At 35.5% G+C, this 22,886-nt stretch overlaps 3 protein-coding genes across 3 annotated transcripts in view; all 3 read right to left on the bottom strand.

The window, feature by feature from the left end:
• Window positions 1–19,283, bottom strand: part of sima (HIF-1 transcription factor component sima) — a 44,459-nt gene extending 25,176 nt beyond the window's left edge. The window contains exons 1-7 of the mRNA XM_018541562.1: window positions 19,036–19,283; window positions 5,624–5,811; window positions 4,888–5,036; window positions 4,283–4,468; window positions 3,449–3,684; window positions 2,965–3,071; window positions 253–400 (exon numbers count right to left, since the gene is read on the bottom strand). Of these exons, the coding sequence (XP_018397064.1) occupies window positions 253–400; window positions 2,965–3,071; window positions 3,449–3,684; window positions 4,283–4,468; window positions 4,888–5,036; window positions 5,624–5,811; window positions 19,036–19,079 (1,058 nt within the window). The 5' untranslated portion in view covers window positions 19,080–19,283. The remainder of the gene's footprint in view (window positions 1–252; window positions 401–2,964; window positions 3,072–3,448; window positions 3,685–4,282; window positions 4,469–4,887; window positions 5,037–5,623; window positions 5,812–19,035) is intronic.
• A 1,370-nt stretch (window positions 19,284–20,653) lies between these two features.
• On the bottom strand, window positions 20,654–21,185 carry LOC108775222 (mitochondrial intermembrane space import and assembly protein 40-B). The gene has a single exon (XM_018541527.1). The coding sequence runs from the start codon at window positions 21,183–21,185 to the stop codon at window positions 20,748–20,750; it is 438 nt and encodes a 145-aa protein (XP_018397029.1). The 3' UTR covers window positions 20,654–20,747.
• On the bottom strand, window positions 21,138–21,841 carry LOC108775223 (Ribonuclease P/MRP subunit p14 a). The gene is made up of 2 exons (XM_018541528.1): window positions 21,715–21,841; window positions 21,138–21,509 (listed from the first exon to the last, which is right to left on the bottom strand). Exons 1-2 carry the CDS (start codon window positions 21,765–21,767, stop codon window positions 21,176–21,178), a joined length of 387 nt encoding a protein of 128 aa, XP_018397030.1. The 5' UTR covers window positions 21,768–21,841; the 3' UTR covers window positions 21,138–21,175.
• Between the last annotated feature and the right edge of the window lie 1,045 nt (window positions 21,842–22,886).

Raw genomic sequence — 22,886 nt, 5'->3', positions numbered from 1 at the left:
CCACACAACTCCCACAGAAACGCATACTGAACCGATTATAAAGCAATATCTATCAGAAATAAAATCAGATCAATATATAACTTAATTAATATAAGACTTAAATTTCTATAATGTAGTAATTTAATAATTGAACAATGAAAAGAAGGCGACCATGCTCAATGCAAGATACTAGCAAAGTCGAAGGTACTCCGGTTTGATGGTATCAAAAAGAGAAAACCAGCACCTAACAGAAAAGATAGTAGCGGATCCTACCTTAGGATGTAATTGACGCAAACGACGGAGATCGGCTTCTGCTGTTTGGAGCAATGGATGAGGGTGGCCTGGGTGATAACCCAGGCGTAGCCGCCTCGCTTGCCAAGGAATCTGTACGCTACGGTCTCGCACTGGCCCTTACTAAACACTGAAACAGTACAATGTTGATGAGAGAGCGATCATCCTAGGACTCGGGACATGCGAACGTATCCGCGCGATTTTATAGCGCCGCCGAGTCGCGCGCAGGTTTTAGCTGACGAAACATGTGGCATGGGATTGCAAATTTTATCGATCAATATGGGATTGTCGAATACACCCATACATTAGTACATTGAGGACTGAAAGGAATAAAGATAAAATAATGCTTCAATAAAATTTAGAATTTTGTGATAAAAAGAGAATAGAATTTAGAAAAAATATATTAAATTAATTTAAAAAGATTTTAATGAAATTATTGGCTCATTTATCTCTTTCTATTAGAATTTAGAAATTTAGAATTTCTGACAAAATAATATACTATTTTGCAATATATTTTGCAATATATTTTCACCGATATAAAACGTAGTAAATAAATATTAGTTCGATAAACAAAAATAAAAATAAAATTTATTATTAATAACTAGAAAAATAAAAATTAAATAGTTGGCAATAATATACCTATTAAGGACGTATCACACATGTACTTTTTAATAAAATGAAAAAATTCTTAAAAAATTATAAATAATTTTATATTGTATTTAAAAATATTTGATAATGCTTTAGAACTTGAATAAAAAATTAAATTATTTCAATAAAAAATAGATGTTTTAAAAAATAATTAAGACTAAATGAAAAAATTTTCATTTAAACTATAAAATTATATTGTAAATATAAGTGCTGATAATACCGTATAGAACTGTTTCATATGTATATAATATTTATTTATGTATAGATAATATAAATTTCCAATTTCAGTCATTTTTTGCAAAGATTATATATCTTAATATATATAAATGTAATATAAAAATTTATCAAAATTATGTCAAATTATACCATTTCTCAAAATCCTGAAAGCTGCGAGATTGATGAACACGGAAACTAAGATATTAAATATTTTATTGCGGTTTCGGATCCCGTCGCACATTCTGGTGCTCCAGGCTGCTTTAGGTCAACCTCTTCGAGAAGCGTATTATCTCGTTTCCAGAAATGTATCTCCCTACGTTCTCGTAAAACACGACTAGGGTGGGATTAGTGCGGAGCTGATTCGGCCGGAAAGTTAAGGCTGGTTGGCGTTAAAGGATAACGTTGCAGATTGCTCAAATACGCGAAACTGCTAAATAGTCTTTTACAATCGTATCACTAACAAGAAATCGACAAATATCTCGCAAATGCTTGATAAGACATGCATAAAAATACTTTCTCTGCATATATTAAACATTACAGATTAATATTTATCGATAATAAATTCACCAATTTGAAATTTTAAAACATTTATTATTTAAGATTAATTTGTCACTTTTCAATGTCTAATGTCACGTGATAGTTACGTATATTGATAATTGTTAAATAAAATATTTATTAAGAGAGATTACTATTATATATATACTTATTACATACTATTTTTAGTTAGTAATAATGATTCAATCGCGACATGTTATTCTCAATATATCGTCGAGGATAATTCTTCAGACTGTACTTCAATGTAATAAACGCCAGTCGAACAATAAATATCTTTCGACATTTTTATAGCCTCGTACTTTGTCACTATGTCTCATTTTTCATTATCTATCTACGGTTTTATGAGTCAATTACCAAAATCGACACGATAAAGTCACGTGTGTGCTCGTAAATATCGATGGAAGATGCAACAATTGCATAACCGGTAACCGATAACGTTAACCGTGCGTTAGTTTGCGAGGAAAGTCGTAAAAAAGGTCGTCGGGTAGCGCCGCAACCGATAAGAGATACGATCGTCCTTGAAACCTTCCCCCTCTCCCCCGGTCGTGTCATTCACCCAGGTCAACCCATTCCGTAAACCTTCTCTACCTCTCTCACCCCGCGTTTCCAGAGTTCCCTTCCAATGCTTTTTATATATCTCGTTCAATTTGATGGTTATCACATTTCGCATCTGTGTTACTCGCGTACAGCGTAATATTTTGAAATTAAATCAATTATTAGATAAAATAGCAATACGACTATAGTAATTCTTAAGCGCGGTCTACAATAAGTTGCCAACATCCCGTTACCAGTCGCAAGGAATAGCAACTACTAGTTGCTAAGTGCTATTTCCGGTTACAATATTATAGATAGTTGCGGTTGTCAAAAGAAAGTTGCCCTTACACGAATTGCCACTTAACAACCATCTAGTTTTATGCTTCACTATATATGTGTAACTCACGCGTAATAGAATTCTTATGATATAAAAATAACTCTTTTGGAATTTTAGAATTCACTCCAGATGAAATTAAACGATTAAAATACTATTGAATACCACGAAGAAAAATATAAATTTATACACAAAAAATTTAAGATTAAATAATTTGTAAATGACCTTAAATTTTACAGAGATTGATTTCGTAAACTAAAGAGATGATATGAATCATCAGAAATAGAGGAATGTTCGAGTAACTTTTAAACATTAAAAAAAATTTTTATTAAGTATTCTAGAGTTATCATGTTTTATTGAATAAATATAAAATTAAATAAAAAGGAAAAAGTGTAAAGAATACTTACGGCATTTGAAACACTTGTCCAGTGCAAGATTGTCGAGTGCATGATAAAACTCGAAGACAGATTGACCCATTAGCTCCTCACAGCTCCAGCCTAAGTATTCGGCCAATCTAAAACGAGACAGAAAATATTTCCAATGAAATGACGCAAAATAACATTCAATAATGCAATTCAATTGTTTTGAAAATACTACATGTGTTTGTGATACAATATGCGTTATAAGAATCATACTCGAATCTTATGTACGATAAAGCAAGGTAAAACTTATCGGATAATGATAAGGATAAAGATATTCAACCATTGCTAATTATGCAAGCCAACGATAATGAAAGTGACGAGTCAAAGTGTATTACTTTAAAATAATAACGCAATAACGCAATAAGTATAAAATTTTTTGCGGATTTACACATAAACTAAAAAAATCTACATTGGTGTGTCGGACATAAAGATAAGAGAGTGATAAAAATATAATAATTCTATTACTTACTTTTCATCAGCGTAAGTAAATTTCATGCTGAGACTGTGCTTCGACAAAAAGGTGTGGCGTCCTAAAGGTATCTCAATATTACTGGGATGTGGTATGGGACTACCTACAAGCACCAGAGAAATGTCTGTGTCTTGTCCCGCGTCCTCATCCTCTTTGCTTTGCTCTTCATTATCAACTTCCATAGAGTTCGAGTTTGAGTCGCGGATGTTTGTCAACCTGCCGGTGCAGTGAATCACCTGCCAACATCCAATCACGGACATATTATTCACAAGCTTATTTAGTTAAAAAAAGTTTCAATAAAAGAAATCGTTTTAGATGAGCATAAAAAATGAAATATTAAAAGGAGCCGAAACGTCCGAAATAATTATTTTGCGAAATTTCTTGCAAATTTAATGTAAAATCGTCTTTAATTAAACACATTTATTAATTACATCCATGAATAACTGCGTTTATTTTTAGCTCTTAATTACCCACTAATTAATTTCACATTTATTATTATTGTTTTGAAATATTAAAACTTCTATTACACAAATTCTGTTACTCGATTATGTAGTATTAATTTTATTTTTGTGCATATGCATATGTGTTGTATTCATATTTCACATTTATAAAAAAATGCAAGTCATTATATGTGATAAATTATATTTATATCAATAGTAAAATTATTTGAGAATAAAATAATAAGCTATATATATGGTATTCTCAATTTATTATAATTTTATTTCTGTTTTTGTCTCTTGTTGAATAAATTAATATTTATTCAACATTTCGTGCGACAAATATTATAATTACTAGAATAGATAAAAGAACTTCGATATTTTATACGTAACATACCTTGTAAGAAGCACTTTTCAGATTGACCTTCCTGCCTTTGCTAGTGAGGGTACATTTGAACCGCAAGAAGAAATTGCAGGTACGTTTCTCATTGTTATCCGTCGACTTCGAAGATAGGCACTCGCGCAATTCATCATGGTCGCAGGGATGACTGTATTCGTATACACTTTGTCCCATCATATCCATCTATGCAAAGCATGGAAAAATTTGTTATTTAATTTTATTTTCCGAATACCGACGAAAAATGCAATAAACAATCATAAATTCGTAACCATCTTTTTTATTTTTCATAACAAAATTAAATAAAAACTAACTAGAAACATAACATAATTTCATTTAAACTTTTTATATTATAAATTTGAGTTTACCAAAAATAATTTTATACACATATTAAAAAATTCTTTAAAAATACTTATAAAAATCAAACGGAAGATACTATTATTTAAAATATAAAAATTGTGTTTTCAAATCATTGGATATTATTTATGATATTTATGTCATCTATTAATAAGTTACTCTATTATTATTAATATCTATTAATATTAATTTATGTTTCTCATAAGTATAGCAATGTTTATGGAAATACGTTTGATTGTTTGACGTACTTGTGACACTCCGAGATAATCTTTGACATTCTCTGACAGGTAGACCATATTGCCGTCACCGGAGAGTACTAACATAAAGCCGTTGAGAGCTTTTGGAAATAATTCATCCATCTTTGCGGACGACTCAGATTTTGTCAACGTAACTGGAACTTATGTTAAAAGATTCGGAAATTTAATAAGTACGACATTAATTAAATTTCAAAATTACTTAAAATTGTAAAAAATATAATGTTAAAATCTAGATAAAAATCCTGAAACTACTTACTTTGAAAACCCACGCTTATATCAAATTAAGAATCAAGTGACTACATCAATTGATAATATTAAATAAAAGGAAATCTTTGGTATACCCTAAAATTCAAATAAATTAAGTATTTTAAGATATACACATGTAGTATATAATTTAAGGTACCTTGTAAAAATTGTACGACTTTACTTTGTATATCTCATTTTCTACAGTTTCTATAAATCTAATTGCTCTAACGTATTATTATTTAATAATCCATTATTATCTATATATAGTAGCTATTATAAAATATCTATATTTAAATATATTTCGAATGTTTTATGTTTATATCTTCGTTTAAATATTTTGCAATAAAGATATTTCTATAATATTTTAGTTGAATAGTATTTCTGTATTCCTAGCTGAATATCGTATTTTGTATCTCCAAAGAAAGAAACATCTTTGCTGCAATGAAGACAGGCATTCAAATACTTTCATAGATATACTCACTGGAATCCACAACAGCTCGAACTTTAAGGTAGGCAATCGCCAACCTCATTACGCTGGCCTTATCTAAGAGCGCTGCTTGTTCCGGCGCGACCGGAAGCGCGGCCGCGAGTTCGGTGAAGATATCGGTTTCTCTACTACGTCTGCAGCGTGCTGCATCGCGAGATCTCTCCTTCCTCTTCTCATTGCTCCTGCAATAACACGAAAAGTTCGTCTAGCGACTGCAAAATAAGCTAGTCCGTCCGATATTATTGCTACAAGCCAGATTGCGCAATTTTTACTTCTTAAGAATCTTTTATAAACATGTATTATAGATCTCTGGAAAATATACTAATAAATTGTAAACTATATTTTAATCTTCTGACAACGATATGAATTTTAACTCTTCCATCTGCATAGAGATCTTCGAGAAACAGAGTAAATTTTTTATTTCATTCCAGATTATATAAAAATTTTAAAAAATTTTGGTATATTTGTCAAAGAGCTTTAAAGTTTTATTAAATATTATAGTTTTTGTCATTATAGCAATCGAATCGTATTTTACACATTTTTTTATAAATTTACATTTATCTACAAAATTTATAATCAAAATATCGACAGGATATACTTGAGGGTTAACATTCTTTGCCAGAACGCAAAGAATGTTTTAAAAAAATGCCATGATGATAACTGAAAAAATGTGGTAAAAAATAAAGAATATATATGTATAAACTTAACGTAGAAATCTCTCGAAAAATTAATGTTGGTTTCAGAAAAAAATATAATAAAAATATATAGATATATCACTTTTCTTTTGCGCGTTTTTCACGTAGAATGAATCACGTATGAACGAGAGCTCTCCTGACTATCTCTTCTATACTAGACTTTTTTTCCGCAAACAGACGTCTTGAAGTACCTTGTAAACGACAAGTGTCATGTCAGATGTACTATCACGCACGATAAACGAGGTCTGTCTTTTTCGAAGAATTCTGAACTAGTTTTGAGACAAACTATATCTGTCTCAATCTAACTTACTGCATCAGTGTATACCAGTTCAGAACTTGGGGTGGTAAAAAAACAGACCACAAGTCTTATTGCCCGATTCTAAAAGGTCACCGTCGTCAACTCGACTCGATATTACGCTGTTATCTATACATCTATATAATGTATGCTGTGCAGCTGCGAATACTGCTTGATCTCGAAGCAAGACTGCGCTCGATTACCAAGCGCAAATATATATGCGTATCGATAAAGAGAACATTTAAATAGTAATTCGGTAGAACTTGATTGATTGGATCTAACGTATTCAAACTTTGGTCAAATAACCAACTTCATTTTCAGTTAGAGAAATCGTTTGAGCAACCTAATTTTAAAATACACCAAACAATCGTATGAGGCCGAACATATTTGATTACTGTCATTGCTACAAAATGCAGTTAGTGGATTGGAAGGTGCATCTTTTTCGGTCGTTAATCGAGAAAAAACATCGACGTTATCGCTAAGCGAAGCGTTATCATCGCGACGGGCCGACCTTCGAACGATATTGCTTTTGAAATCGATCCTACGATCTCGTCACGTTTTCTCTCCCTCACCGCCCTCCTACCGTTTGACTCCAATCAAAGTCAAACTGATCGACTAATCCAATAGAATGGTAAATGTAATTAAATGTTGCGGAAAATTATCGCGAGGAAACGACTGTCAATTCATTTTCTTTTTTGCCGCGTAAGATTGATATAAAGTGTTCCATACTGTGTAAATTGCAAATGTTACATGCAAAGTCCTTCGATTGAATAAATAAAGTTTCTTTGCAATAGCGGTCTAACTTGTTTAAGTGATTGACAAATCTTACTTCAAAATTAGGAAAATCCAATTTTTCTTAAAAAGATATAAAAACCTACTAAAACTAAATAAAGTGATTCTAGTGAATTAGATTAAAAGAGAGTTGATAAAATTCAATTAAACTAAAATTATAAGATCCTGATTAATTTTAAGAAAAATTCAGCTCGTTAAATTTATATGTCGTATATATATATTATATATTGTACCCAAATGAAGTTATTTTAAATCATTTTTATAGGTTATCACTGTTCCTATTCAATATGTCGCTAATTTAATTAAATCAAGAGAATTAAACAATTTAATTTAAGAAAATGTATTAAATTTAACTCAAATTTAATTTATTATTTAATAAGCGCATATTAATGTGATCATTTATTCTGAAGTTACCATAGGAATAGATTAATTTATATTTTGATACATGGAACATTATTAAAAATAACAGAACGTTATTAATTCAAGAGATTGTGTTACTGCTGTTCGTTTGATATTTACAATGTACCATAAAAAATCATTAGAAAATTTCAATAAAATTATTATTTAATCTTATTGGACCGTGAGTTTAAAACCAAATATCGACGAGAACATGCCATAATGGTTAAGCTGGATCGTGGATGCTTCTAATATATAATTTCGTGTGAATTTATATACTACGTATGTAGATTCTTAAGTGCGCGCCGAAATTTTTTTCAGACTTACAACGCAAATTCTAATAAACTACCGCAGTATTATCACGAGTTAAACTGACTAACGATCTAACAATTTTCATGCTCATAGCATCTTGTTATCTTATTGTTAGTAATATTAAATGACATATTAAACTCTATAAATGACGTATTAAAAATCTGTAAATAATTAATTTATATTGCGAAAGATATAATATTACCTCGGCCAGGAGTCAAACTCGGATCTCTGGCATTCCATGCGAGCGTCCTAAGCCTTTAGACTACCGACGCTCGCACGGAATGCCAGACATCCGAATTTGACTCCCGGCCGAGGTAATATTTTTCGCAATGTAATTATTTACAGATTTTTAATATGTCATTCATAGATTTTAATACTATACGATAGTTTATTGCGTTGTAAGTCTGAAAAAAAATTTCGGCGCGCATTTAAGAATCTACATACGCGTAGTATATAAATTCATACGAAATTATATATTAGAAGCATCCAAGATCCATGAACTTGACCGTTATACGGCATGTTCTCATCGATATTTGATTTAAAAATTATTATTTACCATCTGTTAAGGTATTAAACATGAACACGTCGAAGGGTCTAAGCAGATGAGAACGGGGAAAACAAAAAGACATTACAATGATCGCCGACTTACAAGTAATTCTCGAGGAGTTGTTCGTCCTCCACATAGTCGTAATGCCAATTATCGTAGTAACCATTCTCGTACATACATGGGGGCAAAACAGGCATGTCGTAAGCATTCGAAGTGTCGTAAAGGGGACAGTGATCGCTCGCCGGGCACTGCAGCCACCGTTCCTCGCTGCAGAAATTGAACAGTTCCGGGCAATCGTTGCAGAACCAATTCCCCAGTCCCGGGTCACCCCGTCCCGGATTGTATCGTCCTGATTCGCGGGGCTGCTCCTCGAACAGCCTCGTATCACAAAATCGCAGATCGTTAAATTTTGGATCGCAAAAAGGCGGACCATCGTATCCTGAATTACGAAGCCGTGGATCGCTGTTCCCTAGATCACAATATCCCAGTGTACTAGGTCCCATGTCGCAAGTTTGTAGATTATTGGGTTCTAGATCGTTAGGTGCTAGATCGCAAGAGGGCAGATCATGGAAATTGAGATCGCGGTGATGCTCCTGAGACTGGTCCATCCTCGCGGCTTGTCCGTACCGCGATTTCTTCGAGTGGATCGCGCGATTGCCCAACGAGGGTGGCTTACAGCCATCTGTCGGTGAATCAAAGTACATTGCGAGATCCTCGACGTCAATAGGGCCCAGCTGGCAGATTCTCGCCGTGTTCGCCGTGCGAGTTCCCGACTGTGGCTCGGCCAAGTGATTCTCGTTGCGGAACCACGTTGTCTCCGGACCGTCGCAGTCAGCAGCCGCTGGAGCGACATTGCACGTAGTCGCTGGTGCATTACTGCATGCCACGTTGCAAGTTGTACCAGACGCGTACGGAAATCTCATCGTGGAGCAAGATGTCGTCCCGATATCGCAAGCTCGTGATCTAGTATTATCACCAATGTGTGATGTAACAATAGGAGAGGGTGCGGCAATATTGTCGGGTAAGACGTTGTTAAACGCAATCGCTGGACCATAAGACGGCGGCGAATGCGACTGCGGTTTCAGCAATTCGTGAGACGGGAAATCGATCTCGTTTCCTTTCGCCATGTAACGCACATCGACACTGGTGTAACCCGATACCTTGCCGATCCAGTCGTCAGGGAGATCAGAGCAACGACCTCGCTGCTGATGAGCGTCGCCAAGAATGATGTTTCCACCCTCCTCCCTCGTCTCACCTCCTTCTCTTTCTCCTGCTGCCATCAAACGCGCGTTCATGTTTTCTCCTTGATTTTTGACACGTCACTTAATCTCTCAGTTGTTCTTCACTTTTAAACTGTTCTACTTCTTTTATCTTTATTTTCTTTAATCTTCTCTACCGTTTTTTTTCTTACCTTTTCTTAGAACTAATTATATACAATACTTGTTTCGATGAACAGTAAAAATTTGACATCTTATCGTGAAGATTTTTCATATCAACAAAGTTTTTTTCCATTCATCTTGTTCTTTTTTTCCTTATTGTCTCCTTTTCTCCGTTGAGAATCGATTCTGTTTGCGATTAGTTCACGGTCACCGGGAATTTCACGCTTTAATTATGCTAATTCCGTTAACGATTGTCCTTCACCTGTCCACTCCCGCTTTTTTCTTTTTCTGTCTTTTGTTTTTATATTTAAAAATCGTTCAAATTTACTTTCCTAAACTTATACACTCCGTCTATTCTTTTCCTTCTCAAATTTGTATACAAATTTCTTTATTTTTTCGTTAATTTAAGAAAATTAAAAATATTATCTTTATTCTTCATCAACAAGTCAATCACTGTAAAAATAAATTCAATCTATGTAAAAAAAACTAAATAAATTCAATCTATAGATTCAATCTATGTAAAAAAAGATTTCCTGCGTTAACGCGTTTTATTTTTTTTTGCATTTCAATCGATTTCCACTCGTTTGAAATTTCAACCCTTTTCTCACGTCTATCTTTCTTCTTTTGTTACTAAGAACTTATCTTGGTTATGGTCGGTCCACGTGACCAACGTATAATCAGGAATTACCTAGCACCAGTAAAGAAAGAAGTCATAAAAAATAAAACCTGCTTGTATAACTGAATATTAATATTCAAATCCTTCTTCACAAGTGGAACGTCTGTCAGCGTTTTTTTCCAATCGCCTCTTTTCTGATCTTTCTTTTCTCAATTTATTCATACTTCGCTCTTTCTTTCTATTTTTCACAGAGTTGGCCTCTTTTTACACTCGATATGCGCAACGTACGTTCATTAATAATTCTAATTCTCACGAAAAATTAAAACTCCCTCAATTCTAACTACCTTTTTATCTCAGTTCTTCGCTCTACTTTATCCAATTCTACTTTTCTCGAGTTTTATCCATATCGAATAACTCGCGCTTATTTTTTACTTATCCTTTTGTCTTTGCAATAATTTTCGTCTCACCTTGAGTAATCAACAGTAGCCGCAACAATTTTTTTCTATTATCTCTTATCGGCTTATCTTTTTTGTATCTCCCAGTTGCCGCTTTTATTCTTTATCTTAACAGAACTAAGTTCGAAATTAAAAACGTCTGCGCGATGTCAACGATTTAGTTTACCGGGTCATCGAGAACTCAACTATAAATCTTCATCCTCTTGCAAGCTTTCTTCGGTATGACTTTTGATCCACCTTCACGGCTCGCGCGATACTAAAGCTCGGTAGCAATGCGATGCTATTTCTGCTGGACGTTCTGAACGATCGTTATCTCGCATGTCGATAACGATACTCTATCATCGACGTTGTGTGCGATATAACAAATTCACTGAGCACATTTTTACTGTTTCGGACATTTTGATTTGTCTGCCGCAGCTCATCAAACATTCGAGATTTCCGCAGATTTCTGGCGTAATAAATTACTGTCATCGTGCAAATAATATCAAAAACTATGAATTCAGTGTAAAAATATTTTTACAAAACTATTTTTGCGATTTTTCGTATAAAAGAAATTCATATAAATAGTCATAAAATTCGCTTGAAAACAACGATACAATCAAAATACGAGCGATAGAATTCGTGAAATACGTGATAGTAATTTATATATCACAGAAACGTCAATAGAAGAGGGAAGCGTTAAAAACAACGTAATTAGCATATTTTTGCATTAAGTAGCACGTACACAGCTTTTGCTGTTTCTAGATCTTATTACAATTTAGATATAAATCTAACTGAAAATGAATATTTTATCCATCATTATTTTGGCGCCATGTATTACTATTTTCAGAAAGTCGATAAATTAAATATCTGTAAACATCAAACTAATCTTTTAGAAACGCTATTATTTTCTGGCATTATTAATTATGTTCGAGAAACCTTATCAATTTCGAGTTAAGAGATATGTACTTCTCGACGAGAACAACGTTGATGATGCAAAAGAGTTTATTTTTCTTTACGTATCTTTTAATGGAAGCAATAAATGGGTTATTCTCTTCACTCTCTGTGGTTGCGTGTCTAATGACTCTCCGGTAATTTGAATGCTTGGTGGTCGGCCGCTAACGTTCCTATCGCAGAAGATAACGTGATCCCACGAGTACCGCACGCTTAAAGAGAACAAGAGAAGCTGTTGTGCCCGCCACAGATCACTCACGGAAAGAAAATTTTTGCTAAATTATTTAAAAATTTAACTAGAAGTATACAGATAAAAATAAATTTTATTGAACATCAAAAAATTATGTAGAACGCTCAAACTGACTGCTACAATATCAACATTTTTTGCAGTGTTGTGCGCTTCATATTTGAAACTTCTACACTAAATTAAACTAAAACTAATGCTCAATATTTTCAATAATAAACAATATGTGTAAAAGAGGGGCTACGAGCCAATACAAGGCCTTTAACGCAAATAATTTTAATTTCAATATACAATATTTTGATACTATTTGGATTATATACTATTATAGATTAACAAAATTATTCTCAGATCTATATTTATACCTAAACTTTTAGAATTTCAGTAAAATTATTTTTTTCGTGCAAACGTTTATCTAGCTTTTTCTCTTGAGCGAGGCATCGCACAACCTGCGCGGATGTAACGCAATCCCGATGACGGGTATGCAATCCTGATGCAACCTGCGCAATACGTTATACATTCTTGAATCAGCCGCGTAATCCTCGTGACATAATCACGCAATCGGAAGTGCCGTCAATATGAAAACGCGGAAATTATTCCGCGATCATTTTCATCATGTCGACTGGCTTGTACACATTTTTAGCTACGGTGAACGTTTTGTAGCCTTTAATGATTAAAATCTTTGTGTTACACTCGGTTAAACAAATAAGCAGTGCGTTTTTTTATCGTGCTTAAATTTCACGGACATTTAAACGATGACTAATACTTCCGATATGTGACATACTATATGCATACAATACTTTGAGCCGATTTAGGTAGGATGTATCTAAACATTTATGTACAAAGTACGTTTGCACCGGAAATGATGTTGTTTCTTAGGATTTCTAACAGTGACGCTCGAGGGTTTTTCCAAACCGCAATTATCCTTCAATCGAAATAATTTCGGCTATGCTCAAGAAATATTAGATACTTGAGTACAGAAAACAATATATACATATATGTATATGTTCTCGATCTTAAATATACAAGAATGATTTTGTTGAGTTATCATATATAGATATATATCTAAAAATTTAAGTAGATACACACACCTGAACATAATTTGTTGGACCATCAAAATACTTATGAGAAAACTCAAGCGATGCCGCAGAAGTTTGACATTTTAAAAACTAGCTCGGGTGTTTTACATAATTATTTTCAAATCTGTATAGTCTACTTAAATTTTTAGATATTTCAACAAAACTGTTCTTTCTGTGTATCTTTTACGATTAACATATAAAAATCGTAAAAAATTTGTCGAAGGCGAACTCTAAATCAGAGCCTCTGTGAAGTTAGCACCTCAATATTAAAAATCGGAAATTTTAATAACAGTTCTGCTTGCACCCGCAATAGTTCTACAGTTCCTGATAGGTTTTATCAATAGTTCCGTCGATTTAAGCCAAAAATTTTAAAAAATAAGAATATACGGTGCTAAGTTCTTATTTTTTAAAATTTTTGGCTTAAATCGACGGAACTATTGATAAAACCTATCAGGAACTGTAGAACTATTGCGGGTGTAAGCAGAACTGTTACTAAAATTTCCGATTTTTAATATTGAGGTGCTAACTTCACAGAGGCTAAATCAGAGGCTTATATTAAATGCTTGAATATAATGAATAAATTTCTGCGAATCTATTAACTATTTATTCTCGACGAGAATCTAATTTAAGCCCCGCGGTTCCACACTGATTGTAAGAGAAAAAAGTTGCTGTTTCAAAAAAATAATTGATTTAGTTGATTTAACTAAATGCAGAAAATTACGAACTGTTAAGCAAATATTTGTTAATTCAAACAAGTATTTATTAATTCAAACAGATAATATGACATGACTGATCGTGTGTATTTAACTTAAATATATAAATACTCCAACTAAATAATTACTACAAACTAAACGCACTTTTTTATTTTGATTTGTAAACGCATTTACATAATCAAGTTAACAATTTTTTTTTCCTTAGTGCACCAATGTAAGATTTAACTGTAATCTCAGCTTAATATACTGTTTATCTTTTTCTAATTCTTGGGGAATTAGAAAAAAATAGAAACCAAGTTATCTAATTCTAAGAAGAAAAAGATAAGGAATAGATTACAATTAAACAGAGAGAGAGAGAGAGAGAGTTAATCTTACGTTGGTAAAACTGGGCCTTACAGATAAAATTCAGCCTTTGTTTCGTTCAGCTGGCCATACATGCTTAACGCTGTCAACAAGTCGCGACATACTAGTAATTAGGGAAGAAAATTTTCCAGAAGTCCGTCGTCAGTCATGCGTGCACGCGTATCGTCGCGATGTATATACAGAGTATTTCACTTCTGCCACGTCATCTTTTAACAGGTGGAATCCTAATTTGGAGTCGGGTTATCGCAAATATCAAGGGAAATCAGCGTCTACCGTAACTTTCCGGTCATAAAAAACTTGTATATCGTTATAAAAGAAAATTAACGTTTCGTCGAAATAACCAGTTATAGAATTAAGGAGTGGGACGTGACGTCAACCAATGACAATATCGAGCAAAACTCTTTTATTTTCCTCTTTCTGGTTCTGTCTTTGACAGATAAAGCCGCCGAACATCCTGTAGACTATGCATACGTGGCTGGAGAGAACTCCCCTCGCTTATATCATTACTTATACAGAGAAATAACTGTCACAGCAGACACTCTAATTGACATATTAATCTCTACTTCCCCTGTTCACCCCCTCGTCGACCTCTATCGATCACTTGGCGAGACACACAGTATAGCTTTTTGTTTGCATAAATACGTTACATTGTGACAAGATTAATCGAAAACGCGTTACATCGCGATTATACGTCCTTATTTCTAATATTAAGCTTCCAGATTAATCTCACAGTAGACGTCGCTATTTTACTATTTTATATAAAGCAATTAATCTAAGCAGGTTACTATTTTGTTATTTTACACAGAACTGCAATTAAACTCTTACTGTCTAAAAGATAAATCTTTTCTTGCCGATATAATTGCTTACAATACAATTATATTTCTCAGAGATTTTGAAAAAGGTATCTTCTATTTGATTAATTAATTAATGATATAAGATTTACTACTGGAAGACTTGATTACTTAATTGATGGAGTTTAAATGGAATGGAATTTTTCTTCTCCAAATACCTCATAAATTTGATTTCGATGCTCGCAAAAGTAATTCAAATTCTATGAAAAATGATGTCTGCACCACTAATTCTACCTTCTGTGAAATTATTCAGATCTTCTACCTGATGTATTATTACAAAAAATATTCGTAAATTTTACACGCAAGAACATGTTGAATTTTTAATCTCCACACATGATTTAAAGTTTCGTAAGCCAGGAAAAACTTGTTTATGCCACAGAAATGTTGCGATAACGAAGAATTAGAGCTCTTGCCCAATGTAGCGACTACGTGACAGAAAGATCATGTAAAAGGGATGAGTAATAATCATCGCATTGCTATCGTTATACTTTTATATTCGATAATAATAACCCTTCGTAAATGAAATATATTTTTGTTGCTTAAAACGCTATCGTGTCTGCGTGATACGTGCCGAATGTTGTTTTCGTTTTGTTACGGTCTACCGATGACTATCATATGACCCCACTATGACGCTAACGATTTCCTCGTAGTTTTGCAGTTTCCGAGCAGGTTATTTTAGAGCGTGTCACGCGAGAGACCCTCGCGATTCAGAGGGGCGAAGGGGAGAGAAGACAACTCCTCGTGACTCTCTCTCTATGGACCACTTCTCGGGAAACATCCTCTTAAATCACGCAACATGAACCCCTTTATTTATATTCACCGTTTGAGAAATGAAACCACGATGAAACAATGTCTCCCCGGTCGCATATTTGAGAGAGGAACTTATTATTTTTTATTAGATTGAATTCAATTTGAATTAATGTGGAATGATTGACTAAAACTCCCGAATTATAATTAACGTTGACGTACGAATTGAGCATGAAAAATAGAGCATCATCAATTGCCACTGATGTTAAAAATTGAACTTTGGATGACTGATTACCGACGTAATTCTATACATTACAGAATTTTCCATTCTACGTTCTTACGAAATCGAAGTAGATAGAAGTATAGCTTCGTCTAATTTGGAATTACCGTTGTCATGAACGTTGCTGTCCGAATGATAAAAAAATGACTGAAAAACTTCTCTCGTATGTGCGCGCGCGTGTGTGTGTGTGCGTGAGAGAGAGAGAGAGAGTATGAGTGAGCAGTTAAAGGGGAACTTTCCATAGAATGAATAATAAAATTAATAACAATATTAATAAAAATTTATTTTATTTGCAATGTACACTGTTTTTTTTTTAAATTCTATATAGGTCATAAAATCGCAAATGTTTTTTTTTACTATTTTATCAGGAAAATATTTCAAATTACATAGTTGAACAAATCGAAACGATGTTTCGGTTGAAGAATTTTCATTCTACTAGTATGTATGTATATACATGGTGATCCTTAACAATCCGGCCAGATTTTAAAATTTTATAGGAAATTTAATTCTGGACAAAAAATTTTCTATAAACACGTGTTATATTTTTATCTCATTTAAAAGATAATTTAATTTTCAACTTTGTTACTGTTTACTTAAAAAACGCATATTTTGATATTTGTAAAAATATGTGTAAAATAATCAAAATTTCAAAGCGTTTTTGCAAACTTTTTAAGGAATTAACATTTTTCAACCTATTTATAGGAAATTTTTTGTTAAAAATTAAATCTCCTATAAAATCTCACAGTTTTATCAAAACGTTCGAGCTGTCGTGTAGATTCTTATTTTTTACATACAATTAGAGAGAAGGTAATAACTTACTTGTTATAATTTTATGATATACAAAACTGATCGACAAAATCGACAGATTCTGATTCATCATGAAGAAAATAACTAAAACCTTTTATCTACTTAAAGAATTGATCGAAATCAATTATAAATATTACAATAGCGACATTTCGACTATTTGCTCGCTGATAAAGATTAAGTACGTTTGGGTGATGTAAAATAATAAAATTTTCGTAACTACCGCGTGTGAATGTAGAATAAATGCGGGATATATATTCCTGGATAACCGAGACTTCTACATTTACGCAATAGCATCTAATGAGACACTGGGATATTAACCGTTGGGATCGTAGATGATTGTATAATAAACGCGTCACGATCGCGCGCGTGCACGCGATCAAGAAAAATGAGAACTCGAAGCTCCTAAAAAAGGACTATCGGTGAGGTCGTATCAACGACATTTTTAAACATTATCTTTACTACTTTAAACATCCACCGATGTTTAAAGTAGTAAATGTTCGAAAAGCGGTAGTTCATATTGCATGTTTATTTTATGAGCTTGTTGCGCCACGACATAAAAAAATCATTCGCGTACCAGCGTGCAGCTGGAAAATCAAGCAGAAAAGACGGGACGGAAAAGATTCCTTTTGGGAATATTAAATAAGGAAATTAGAGTTGCGTGTCACAAATTCTTTATTCTAAAGTACGAAAAAAATGTTTCCTTGATGTCCACAGACGAAAAATTTCATAATTTTCTATCAATAATATTTTAAAATTTGTTGATCTAATTTAGAAACTGCGCGTCAAAATATTTTGTCGAGAGAGTAATTTAATGTAGAATGTTAATTACTATTAACATCGATGATATTACTTGTATTTTTAATCGTTAAATTTGTAATATAACAGACTGCGTAGATGTAATGTAGGCATATTAAACTCCTTTAGAAATATAATACACACATTATTTTTTTAAATTTAAATACAGAAATAAATCCCAAGCGCCATTTTCAGAAAATCAAACCTCGAGTTAATAAACAAAGACATGGGTGGCTACAGTAAAGCAGAAACTTAACCTGATGGCGTATAAATGAAAGGATAAAGAAACCAGATCAATCAATAAAGTAGCAAATAAGTCATAATGATACGAGAGCAAAACTGGAGCAATCGTGCGGTATCGTAAATAACTTAAAGAGACCAATCAACACAAGACAGATTGAATAAGAAAAAAGGAAAGATGAAGCATGTAGCATCTTATTGACACTTGTTAGAATTTCTTCATTTGATTTAAGAGACTCAACGGTAGAGGAAGGAGGGAGGGAGAGAGAAAGAGAGAGAGAACGAGAAAGCGACAGGTCCGATAAGGAATCCGTAAGAGTGACGGAGATAGACGACGAAGATCACGTGGCGTTAGACAGAGACAGAATCGAGCGTCGCCGGGGGGTGCGAGTGAGATGAAGCGTTGCAATCGGGGAAAGAGACAAAGCAACGATCCCGTCACATCAAAGAAGCGGAGCGATTGCGTCAAACCACACATACACACGCTCGCTTTTCTCGTTAATCTCTCTCTCTCTCCTCTCTCTCTTTTCCTTCAAAAACTCCGTTGAATTTACGCTATTACAAGCGATATTATCACAGATCTGTTTTTTTTTTTTTTCGTAGACTGAACTAGTTACATACTTTTGAAACTTGAAGTGAGATAGGTATATATGCTTGATACGTTTGACGAAAGCGAGAAAGACAGTTCTAGTGAAGGAATAAAAAAAAAAAAAAAAACAGACCTCACGTCAACGTCCGTCGGAATAGTTCGAACGATACAACCGCAGGTGAAAATTCACGTCATCCTGAATCCATACGGTCGCTCCGAAAATAAAGCGACTTTCACACACACACTCTCTCTCTCTCCTTGCTTGCGCGCGCGCGACTCACCTCCTTTTCTCCTTGTGTTTCTTCTCCTTCTTATGGGTGTCCATGATGAGGCGACGTTACGGAGGACCAAGGGATGATCGCGACGCGTTTCTCCACCAGCAGCACCGGCGCACGGAAACCAGGACACTCTCGGTCACTGCCAAGGAACGTATCCAGGGGCGCGCGCGCGCGCAAACGAGCTCCGCTCTTTTCTAACCGGCCGACTTGACGGAAACTCGGCTCGCCGCACTTTGCTCACCGTCCTATAAGTCTTCCTGTCTCTGTCGCACCGTAGATCGGTCTCGGGGTCGGTATCGTGATCGATGCTCGCGCGCGACGCGTGTCACTGCTCGACGTCGCGCTGCGTCGCGACCGAGAGACAACGGGCAACGACGCTTTTCAACACTAATTCCGATGGGCGCCCTGGCCGCGAGAGTAACGACAAACTCATAGCGTCAACGGCGATGACGTACGAGAGGTTGCTGCTACCGCGAACGGCTACTGGCGAACGGCGGGACTCTGTTATTATCGCGTTGCGCCCGATAATCCACGATGCTGCTACCACGACTACATACGCGAGCGGAATGACTATCCGACGAGGGGTGGGACGAGCGCGCGCTCGACGTCACGCGACCAGGCTCCGCCATCGGGCGACGTCGGCGAGAAGTAGCGAGCGACCTAGACAGCACACGCGGCAGATTTGAACGCGTTCAGAAAGACGAGCTCACCAAACCGTCTTCTATAATTAATGTAGGAGAAGACCTATGCACGATGCACAAAGCATAAGAAAATGAACTAATCGAAATCTTTTATTTTATGGAACGGAAAAAAAATAAAGGCAGAAGAGGGAGATTCTTAGTGGTTCATTTTCTTATGCGTTATGTAACACTCTGTGCTCATATTTTTAATAAAATTATGTAGCATCACATCCCATAGGCATCTTCAGAATATTATTCGGAGTATTGTTGTGTAATAGATTGAAGAGACAGGATTGTACTTTGGCCGTATCGAGTGCGGGACAGAGTTAATTTTTAGAGAAAAATTTTTATAGTGCATCCTAAATCCTTTAAAGCGTAAGAGGCAGATTTAAACGGAGGAAGTAAATACAACTGATACGGTACTTTCCGTTTTAGTTTTATACTTCGCATATTTTCTATATTTAGACTGAAATATATATTTGTATTTGCATATTGCAAAGAGAGATAAAAATAAATATGAAAATTGTAACATAAATGCAAAGAATTTTCCTTTCTTGACAAAATTGAAACTCGTTCTGTTTGCCTTATGTTAGTTTAAGAGAGTAGTATAATAGGATTTAAATGGTTAATTTTACATATAGGAAAATTTAATTTGTAATATTACTATCTTTCAGTTTCGGTTTAGAACTGTGTTTCAAAACTAATAAATAATGTAGTTTACTTGAACTGGAAATTATATTATAATTCACAAGAAATATATCATTAGGCACGAAGAACAGAATACAGTATTTTCCATTTATATATGTAATGCCCATAATAGTGAAGTTCTTCGATGGACTTCAGATAATCCCTGATTATTTCGAGCCACAATTTTACCTGCTCCAAACTGTTCGCAAGCTCAATAGCGATAGATCTAATTTTAATTGTAAATGTTGTTTCAAAAAATTTATTTTGAACTATACAGGCAACAGGTAAAATTAAGTTCCTTAAAGTAATTAAGATAGTAAAATATATATAAGAAAAAGACTACTATTGCTAATCCGCCGCGCCTTGACTAGCAACTACCACCTTTCTTTTGTCCTCGCTGCCCTCCGCCGACTGCTTCTTCTGTTTCTCCATCTCTTCCCCGATCTCCTCGTCTTCCAGATCGTCTGTCGACATGCCCTTGCTTTCGTACAGAGCCGGATACTGTGACATACAGCTCTGCATCGTCTCGAACGCAGTGCGACAGTCTGAGCCCTTCGGGTCTGCGCTGGAGTAGTGGAAGCAGGAGAAGGCTTCGCGGAATTCTAAACCGCATGGTCCAGTCGCCATGCCTCCTAGACACGGGCAGTTCCAATTGATCTCGCCGTTGGGCAACAACAGCCCGGGACTGGGTTCTGATTCAGGAAGACTGATTTTGCTGGGTACCGCATGATCTTCCTTAGATGCGAAGATAATGGTGTCCTTGCCCTCTTTACGTATCAGTGGCATGGCGAAGAATTAAAAGGGACTTCTCCGTGCTGGAACGTTCTACTATCGGCAGTGAACGACAATAAATTCGGCGATGCCCGGTGAACGGTGTACACACACGTCTTTCCCTCGTACTTTGTACTCAGAGTCAGACTTGATCGCAGTCGGACGTAACTGTCATATGGACAGCGTAGGACAAATGTACGCTTTTCAGGAGAGAATTTTAGAATGTCTACAGGACAACTCTTGACTCCTTCCTCTCCAAACAGCGACCGAACGGCTTCCAAAATATTCTTCTTGAGGTACACAGGAGACACTGTGAGATTGGGATCAGATGGAATTTCTCTAGAAATAGAAATAAAATTTCCTGTATTCTACACGGCAGATGGGAGTTTTCTAAACATGCAAATCTCTCGGTTCTCGGCGTCGACAGTCGTCGCGCTCGCTCGACAATAGAATTAAAATTCGAGAGAGTCGCGCGTACAGGTTATGTCACGCAGTGACTAGCCGTGATCACGTCTACGTATGATGAAATAATGAATGTACTAACAGAGATACGTCTAAGTAATACATCTTACGATGTAACGCTGACTCGCCACTCATGTCGACCTCGCGTACCGAGGAGTAGACATCACAGAAATCCTGGACGGTACTTACACGCGATGCACTGACTTGCACGGCGTCTGAGCGATGCCCCCTCACGTGCCTTGCCATCTCGCTCGCAGTGGTAGACAGCAGCGCCGGTGGTGGTGCAGTACTGCCAAACGTGCGACAGAGACAGATCAGCGCGTTTTCCCAAGGATAAAAACTCGTCCCTTTAAATTTCCTTCGAAGCTTTTTCTCATGTAGACTTTTTCTTTCTTCTTTCTTTCACAAAACTCGGAAATGATTTCACTTCGAGTGCACGAAGTGTACGCGAAAAGCGCGGCGCGAGGGGGGATTTAAATCCGTCTTTCAACATCTCACGTTGCGACATCAATTAGGCGATATTCTCCGACGATAATTACTCCGAACAATGTAATAATATACGTGCCGCATTATGTTATATTAGAATTAATTAGACATTAGAATAATAAATATATGTTAACGAGAGAAAGTAAATGAAAAATACTATCGTAAGTAAGAGAAAAATTCGAGCGTTTATACTTTTATTCGGCAATTTAAACGGCGTATAACAAGTAAAAATTTTCAGACGTAAATTCGAATTTATTTCAAGTGTTTCGAAGTGTATATACGAATGAATAAATGCGGATCCTGTAAACCGTAAAAATTGGACGGGTTTCACACCCGTCGCTTTCGGAGCGTGTAAACCCGGCATTAGTCCGCTCGACGATCGACCACGCGTGAGTGCCGGCGAGCGTCCGTCGGGAGGGGAGCCCGTCGAGGGTCCCCCAGGAACTCAGCTCTCAGTCGCAGCTCGGCTGTCAGTGCGCGACGATCGAGCCGCGTTCACCTGCCTGCGTTGCGCTCCGCGCGCACACACGCACATACACACACCCACATACATATATATATATATATATATCTATATGTAAAAAAATACATACATAACACGCACGCACGCAAGCACGCACGCACATTTCACGCGTCCGCACGCAGGCCGTACGCACGCCGCGGTGTGTCTAGGACGTGCCCGGCACACGTCCATCCGAGCGAGACGAATCGTATAACACGCGCGCGGACGGGGTGGAAAACCGTCGCCGTGCTTTTCGTACGTATACG

This window comes from Cyphomyrmex costatus, unplaced genomic scaffold (assembly GCF_001594065.2).
Source record: "Cyphomyrmex costatus isolate MS0001 unplaced genomic scaffold, Ccosl1.0 scaffold29, whole genome shotgun sequence".
NCBI lineage: Eukaryota > Metazoa > Arthropoda > Insecta > Hymenoptera > Formicidae > Cyphomyrmex > Cyphomyrmex costatus.
Note: the sequence above shows the minus strand (reverse complement) of the source record. Positions and strands in the feature narration are given on the sequence as shown.

Excerpts from the sequence above, each read along its gene's own strand:
- LOC108775222 (XM_018541527.1), bottom strand. The coding sequence starts at position 21,185 with ATGCCACTGATACGTAAAGAGGGCAAGGACACCATTATCTTCGCATCT.
- LOC108775223 (XM_018541528.1), bottom strand. The coding sequence starts at position 21,767 with ATGAGTGGCGAGTCAGCGTTACATCGTAAGATGTATTACTTAGACGTA. Across the intron at positions 21,510-21,714 it reads TATTACTTAGACGTATCTCT|AGAAATTCCATCTGATCCCA; the intron begins GTTAGTACATTC and ends TTCTATTTCTAG.